The sequence below is a fragment of the Lactuca virosa genome, chromosome 4 (assembly GCF_052849685.1).
Source record: "Lactuca virosa cultivar CGN04683 chromosome 4, Lactuca_virosa_CGN04683_v6, whole genome shotgun sequence".
Lineage (NCBI taxonomy): Eukaryota > Viridiplantae > Streptophyta > Magnoliopsida > Asterales > Asteraceae > Lactuca > Lactuca virosa.
Genome location: NC_136429.1, coordinates 25,894,676 through 25,903,024, shown reverse-complemented (window position 1 = coordinate 25,903,024; position 8,349 = coordinate 25,894,676). Strand labels below are relative to the sequence as shown.

Genomic DNA, 8,349 nt, shown 5'->3' with positions numbered 1-8,349 from the left:
TAAAGAGCTCGACAATATAAATATATGCATGATTTTGAATATAGGTGATGTCTTGTTTTGTAACTTTGATAACCAATGCTTTATAAAGGAATTGAAAAACGGAGAGTTATCCTCTCTTGGAATATCTGATTTATTCGTTAGATTATTTGGTTATTATCCATTAGCTTGTCGTTATCTTTGTTTTCTTGTTAATCAAGAACTCTTTGTATTTAAACCATTTTGATAGTTGAATAGACGATAACTTTTTAATCCACTGAAATTTTCATGGTATTAGAGCAGGCTTCACAGGCTTGCAACGAACCTAACTGGAGATGACCGGTGAAAAACCAGAATCCTCGAAGGAACCTGATGGGACTCCCATCAATTCCAATTCTCCCTACTACATCCATGCGTCGGAGTACCCCAGGCAGATGCAAGTTAACGACGTCCTAGCCGATAACAACTATAATGACTGGGCCCAGGAGATGAAGAACTTTCTTTTCGCCAAGAACAAGGTTGGGTTCATAACTGGGTCAATTAAGAAACCAGGAGAAGATTCAGCCGTATACATGCCTTGGATGCGTGCAGATGCGATGATCAAGGGATGGCTAACTACGGCCATGGAAAAGGATATCAGAACAAGCGTCAAATATGCAGACACATCGAAGGAGATCTGGGATGATCTGGAGGAGAGGTTTGGAAAAGAAAGTGCTCCAAGAGCATATGAGTTGAAACAGTCACTCACCATCACGAGACAAGAAGGAACATCGGTTTCAGCTTATTACACCAAGCTACGGGGACTGTGGGACGAGATCCAGACCATATCACCACTTCCACGCTGTTCATGCTCCAATTGTACCTGTGATATTGGCAAAAGGCTTAATGAGTTCAAAGAAAAAGAAAAGCTCTACGAGTTCCTCATGGGCCTTGACAGTGAATACTCTACAATCAAGACGCAAATTCTTGCCATGAAACCCACACCCTCTTTAGGAACCGTATATCACCTGGTGGCTGAGGACGAACAACAAAGGGCATTTTCGGTATCCAAGAAGACAAGCACAGAGGCTGCATCATTTCAGACCTACACTCTAGGAAAGAAAGAAATCACTGCAGATTTCAGCCAACAAAGGAAGAAGTCTGCATCAAAAGACATTAAGAAGGTGACAGGAGAAGAGGTGGAGCATTGCAACCACTGTGGTAAGAATGGTCACAATAGAGACGGATGTTTCAAAAGAATCGGGTATTCCGATTGGTGGCCGAATAAAGCGAAACAGGAAAAGAATAAAACAAAGGCAGCATTCGTTGATTCAGGAACTAGTCCTATTCCAGGTCAATCGAATGAGCAATACCAGAACCTGATCAAACATTTCTCTAAAGATGGGTCAAACAGCAACACCGTACCCACAGTAAACATGGCTGGTAAGGTCGAAATTGATGATTCATGGGTCGTTGACTCTGGTGCTACTGAACATATAACATATAAACAAGATTTGCTAGAAAACAAAACGAGAAATCCATTGGACCCATCAGTTACAATACCCAATGGAGATCTTGTTTCCGTTGATGGAAAAGGAAATTGCACTTTACAGAATGGAATCAAAATTGAAGGGGTCTTGCATATTCCACAATTCAATTGCAATTTATTATCAGTCAGTCGACTGACTAGAGATTTACAATGTGCCATAACTTTTCTTCCTGATTTGTGCTACATGCAGGACTTACACTCGAAGAACTTGATTGGCGCGGGTGAGTGCAAAGGTGGTCTCTACCGAATGGGCTTGGCAGCAGAAAAAAAGAGTGCTATGATGACAACTGTTGATGTTGAGCTGTGGCATAAGAGGTTGGGTCATGCGTCCGAATCAAAGTTGAGCCAAGTCGATTTTTTGGAGAATCATTCTAGGAAATTAAAAGAAAGAGTTTGTGATTCATGTGTAAAAGCTAAACATACTAGGCTTCCATTTGCTCTTAGTTCAATAAAAACAAATAGTTGTTTTGATTTGTTACATGTTGATGTTTGGGGCAAGTATCGTACTCCTTCGATTTCCGGTGCTTCTTATTTCCTTACCATCGTAGATGATTTCAGTAGGGCTGTTTGGGTTTATCTTCTTAAACACAAGAATGAAGCAAGCAGCTATTTAATTGACTTTCACAACATGGTGAAAACGCAATTTTAAAAACAAACCAAGCGAATAAGAGCAGATAATGGAGGTGAATTCATATCAGGCTCCATGAGAGATTTTTATGCTAAGGAAGGAATCATATTGGAAACCACATGCCCACATACCCCACAACAAAACGGGGTTGTGGAACGAAAACATAGACACATTCTTGAGATCGCAAGAGAGTTGAAGTTTGAGGCCAATGTGCCAATCAAGTTTTGGGGATAGTGTGTTCTCACAGCCACGCACATTATCAATAGATTACCCTCAAAGGTCATTAAACATAAGACCCCATATGAAGTCCTGTTTGGACAAAAACCTAATTATGACCACATGAAAGTATTCGGATGCTTAGTTTATGCAAGAAACACGGAAACCAAGGGAGATAAGTTTGAAGTGAGGGGGAGACCAGGCATGTTCATTGGATATCCACAAGGCAAGAAAGGATATCGAATATTTGACCTTACCGATAAGAAGATCATTGTCTCTAGAGACGTCAAGTTTGTGGAAAATGTTTTTCCTTTCTCTGATAATATAGAAAGGAATAATAGCGAAGCAAGGCTCGATGATTTTCTAGGCAACACTGTCGAAGAAAGTGATGAACTAACACGAAGGGAGGCTGATCAAGGTTTACTTAGCGAACCTGAATTAGACCTGGGTACATGTGATGAGAACGAGACCACCATTGATCTAAACTTGTCTGAAGATCCAGCAGATCATGTTACAGAAGACACAACTGATCAAATGCAACCCACTGAAGAACAGAGAGATAAAAGAAGCAAGTCTAGACCCAAATATCTTGATGACTTCATTGTGGACTTGCCATCTTCGGTAGACCATGCATCACCCACCGCCAATCAACAACCTTCGACGGTACATCCTATGGTTAATTTTTTGTCTTATGATCGGTTTAGCGATTCACACAAAGCTTTTTTAACTTCAGTTAGCTCAAACTATGAGCCGAAATATTTTAATCAAGCTGTGCAGGATGTTAAGTGGAGAGAAGCGATGCAAAAAGAAATAAATGCTCTTGAAGAAAATGGAACTTGGTCACTTGAGGAGTTGCCAAAAGGAAAGCGTGCTATAGACTCCAAATGGGTCTATAAGATTAAATACCAACCAAATGGCGAAATTGAGAGGTACAAGGCATGGCTTGTTGCAAAAGGTTTCACTCAGTTGGAGGGGGTAGACTTTCATGACACTTTTGCTCCGGTGGCGAAACTTGTTACTGTCCGAACCTTACTTGCTGTGGTTGTAAAGAGAGACTGGATCATGCATCAACTTGATGTCAACAATGCGTTTCTGCATGGAGATTTGGATGAGGAGGTGTACATGAAGATACCTCAAGGTTTTAGCAAAGAAGGTGATACTAGAGTATGTCGGTTGCGAAAATCTCTTTATGGTCTCCGGCAAGCATCACGTAATTGGTATCATAAATTTACAACGGCTTTGCTCACAATCAATTTCAAACAATCGCATGCGGATCATTCACTTTTCATATACAAGCAACAGGGAAGTTTTGTTGCAGCCCTTATATATGTGGACGACGTCGTTATTGTCGGGAATGATGTTTCTAAGATACAAGACACAAAAATGTATCTAGACAAAATGTTTAGCATCAAAGATCTAGGCCCATTGAAGTATTTTCTTGGACTAGAGGTGGCTCGAACCTCGGATGGTTTGGTTTTGAGTCAACGTAAGTATACTTTAGATATTCTTGAAGACAGTGGGATGCAAGGTTGTCGACCTTGTAGCTTTCCGATGGAGCAAAATCTGAAACTAGATCAAAGCAAGGATAGTCCTGTTGTTGATGCTAGTCAATACGAGCGTTTAATTGGAAGACTTCTTTATTTACAAGCCACTCGGCCGGACATAGCATTTTCGGTAAACATTCTGAGTCAATTTGTTTCTGATCCAAGGCAAACACACTTGAATGCAGTGCACCGAATTTTACGGTATTTAAAGGCAACACCAGGTCAGGGAATATTTTTTCCAAAAGGTGGAGGAATGAATCTTGCGACTTATTGTGATGCAGATTGGCTTGGCTGTCCTGCCACCAGGCGTTCTCGTACCGGGTATTTGATTCTACTTGGAGGTGCACCCATCTCCTGGAAAACCAAGAAGCAGTCCATTGTTTCCCGCTCTTCAGCAGAGGCAGAGTATCGAGCCATGGGAACGTCTGTTAGTGAAACTTTGTGGTTACGTTGGTTATTGAAACACTTGGAAGCTCCTCCCGTTGGTCCTACACCTTTGTTTTGTGATAATCAAGCAGCAAGGCACATAGCTAATAATCCTGTGTTTCATGAACGAACTAAGCATGTTGAAATGGATTGTTATTTCGTCCGTGAACGAGTTGAGTCCAAAGAGGTTCGTCCAATGCATGTTCACACTACACATCAAGTTGCTGACTTATTTACTAAGGCTTTGGGTTCACAGCGTCTTCATTTTTTGCTTAGCAAGTTGGGCATTCGGAACTTACATGCTCCAACTTGAGGGGGAGTAAAGGAATTGAAAAACAGAGAGTTATCCTCTCCTGGAATATTTGATTTATTCGTTAGATTATTTGGTTATTATCCATTAGCTTGTCGTTATCTTTGTTTTCTTGTTAATCAAGAACTCCTTGTATTTAAACCATTTTGATAGTTGAATAAACGATAACTTTTTAATCCACTGAAATTTTCACTTTATTGGATTGATATTCGGGCGAATTGATAGTTTGCTTGAGTACAAACAAAGTCTAAGTGTATGTATTTTGATATCGCTTAATATTTACATGCATTTTGCGCGACATCTTTATATTTTAAGTTGTATTTTGTTGAAAATTAAGATGAAATGTGTTTATAATGTTCTGGATTGACATTTTGGAGAATATAGACGTTGTTGGACTAAAAGGAGATGGTTATTGGATTGTTCGATTAGAATCAATGAAAAAAAGTCAATTGTTGGAATGAAGATTTTAGGCGATGCGTCTTTAGACTTATACACGACATGTTGTGTTCGCCGACTTAATGGATACATGAAGATTTCATAGATGCGACATGTTCTATTGACCTATACCACACGTTTTACTGGTGTTTTTGAAGGTTATAAATAGACAAATTCTTAACCTACAGGACAGACATAAAAGAGTAGCTGTATTTGAGCGACCAGAACCCTATTAGGAGCGAAATTCGAGATCGAAGTTCACAATTGGAGTGGAATTTTGAAGAATCAAGGGTTAAATCATGTGGAAAGCATTCATTTTGCTATTGTTATCATGTCTAGCAACTTTATTACGTTTCATGTATGTTTCTTATCTTAGATTATGGGCTAAAAACCCTAATATTTCCACTTAGAGTACATCAACCCTTAGGTTTTGGTTTGATTACAAAGAATTGGATTTATTAGTTGTCTATATATTATGTTTGCTTGATCACAACTCCTTATGTATTAAAGCTCAATTTTTGTTACTTATAGTTGAGTTTTACATAGTTTAGTTTACCATTTTAAATGTATTGACTTGAATTATATATGTTTTATGACTTTTAAGACTGTATGACTAGTTATAGACCAAATCATAAGGATAGTTAAATATGATAAACATTTAGTGTGACTGGGTGACTTTTAAAGACTATTGAAGACAATTAGCAAAAGATCAAGTCTTGCATAATACAATGGAATACTGATAATAAGCATAGTTAATTTATCTGACCATTGTCCTTAGAATCATAAGATTAATAATCATACCATGATTACTAATCAGTCTAGGAATCGGTAGACAACGAAATTAAATCCATTACACTTCTAAGAAATCGACCATAACTGAGGGGTGAAACGAATCTAAGTAAAGGTACTTTATCATTCTTGTTTCTAATCTAATTTCTAGTTATTTTCGTTTCGTTGAACTTAGTTTTAGTACAAATCACCTTTGGTACTTTGCTACTCTAGTTTAACTGATATTTAAACATTTATAATTAAATCATACTCGTTCCCTAAGAGTTCGACAATTCGGTATTGCCTCAGATATACTACTATACGATTGGATACACTTGCCTAATTATGCAGTTCCTAGTTTTAATAAATATGTTACAAATTTAAGAATGATAAATTAACATATCACCTTCTGTAGACTAATTTTACTTGTCTAGTTTGTTGGAGTATGATTTGAATTCTCTATAAATGGATGGAGTTATTTTGTTTCTTTCTTTATAACTATTTATGATAAGATACACTAAAAATAAAATGATTTTTAGTGGCATAGAAAAAGTGTCACTAAAAATCAAAAAAAGTTCCATTAAAAGCACCATTGACAATCAATGGCACTAAAAGTTTGCCACTAAAGGACTTTAGTGACACTTTTTGGTTGTAAGTTGCACTTTTATGGGGTTTTAGTGGCACTTTTTTTTATGCAACAATGAAACTAATTTGGTTTTAATGGCGTTTTTACGCTACTAATATGGTTGTCAATATAAATACAATTTTCATACTTTTAGTGACACAGTTTTTCACAAAAAAAAAAATATTCATAATATAGGTTTGACTTTTTTTTTTAAATTTTAATATAATATAAAATAATTAAAAGATAATTAAGATAATATATAGAGAACACGTTACCATTACTTAAATTCAAATGTAACTTGTTTAACAACAGTATTTTCTAACATATACAACATAAAATGCTTCATAAAATATTAATAAGTCTAAATTGAGTGCTAGAAAAAACCAAACATAAAACTATCACTTATGGGGGAAGAAACACGAAACTTGATTGTAACATCCCTATTTTCAAGGCTAAAAATTTCATTTTTAATTAAGTAACTTATAAAATCGTTTACTGAAAACATCATCAATATCATATCAATCCATAATCCCATAAGTCAAATATCATAAAACATGTCGTGGAATAATAATAATGTCAGAGTACAATCCCAGGGATCTCAAAAATGCGGAAATCATATGTGTGTGTGTGATGTGCAGCTACCGCGTCGGCTCCTTCACCTTCGCTGAAGAGGTACCTGAAACAAAACTGAAAACTGTAAGCACAAAGCTTAGTGAGTTCCCCCACCATACCACATACCACATAACATACATACTGCCGGACAATTTTGGGGGTGCCCGACTTACCCTGTCCGACCTTTCTGGAGTGCCGACCTACCCTGTCTTGCAATTCTGGGGTGTCGACCTGCCCTCCGGTTTATCCCAACCGGCTACGAGGACTATTTCACCCCTTACTACTACCACATAATAATATAGTATAGACATCCTGTCAGGCATATCTGGGGTGCCCGACCTACCCTTCGGTCCTAACAACCGAACTTCGGGACTATTCCCCTCTTACTACCACTATCACGTATAACATATCATGCTAGCACATAAACATATCAGATAGTAGCAAACCAGAAAATTATCACAAAGACAACCATCTCAACTATAATCAACTACTAGTGGGCCGATATTGGTGCCTTCGACCCACTTCTACTGGAAGGCAACTCACCTCAGTGTCGTGAAGTGTTTGAACTGTCCTCTCTGCCAGGATCAACTCCTCTCAAATGCTACACATAATCATCTTCCTTAGTTACCATTTCATGATCAACTTAGGTTAAAGTCAAAGTCAAAGTCAACAACCTGGTCAAAGTCAACTTTCGGTCAACTCGCCGAGTTGGTCCACCAACTAGTCGATTTCCATGATACAGAGTTGGGACCCTTTGCAACTGACTCGGCGAGTTCATCCTTTGACTTGCCGAGCCCATCTTCATGCTAGTTGGGACGGTTAGTCCTTGACTCGTCGAGTTCCTCATGAACTCGTCGAGTTCATCTTCATGCAAGGTGGTGCTCTTAGTGCTCAACTCGTCGAGTCCATTTTCATATTCTTGGGACATAGCCTTGAACTCGTTGAGTTAGTTCATACACTCACCGAGTCCCATTATTTCCAGGTCCTTAATGAGCCCAACCGACTGAGTGGTCTTCTAACTTAACACATGGTCCACTATCAGAAGGGATTTGGTGGGGAAATGCGACCTGACTCGCCGCGTCACATGGGTGAATCGCCGAGTCCCTCTATATCCAAAACTATACACTCGATTTCAGCTGGTCTTAATGCATCCACAACATAGATCTGACCTCTTAGGGTCCATAATACATGTAAAGTCCCAAACTTGATGTCCATGCATGGGGTATTTGGCTCAAATGGCCCTAAAATGGAGTCTACAAGATGCATGGGGGGTGCTTATGG

The 8,349-nt window shown here is 38.5% G+C and overlaps 1 protein-coding gene across 1 annotated transcript; it reads left to right on the top strand.

Moving 5' to 3' along the window:
* The first annotated feature begins 311 nt into the window (after nt 1–311).
* Nucleotides 312–1,297, top strand: LOC145104202 (uncharacterized). Its single transcript, XM_079041476.1, has 2 exons — nt 312–1,219; nt 1,291–1,297. Exons 1-2 carry the CDS (start codon nt 312–314, stop codon nt 1,295–1,297), a joined length of 915 nt encoding a protein of 304 aa, XP_078897602.1.
* Nucleotides 1,298–8,349: the final 7,052 nt, after the last annotated feature.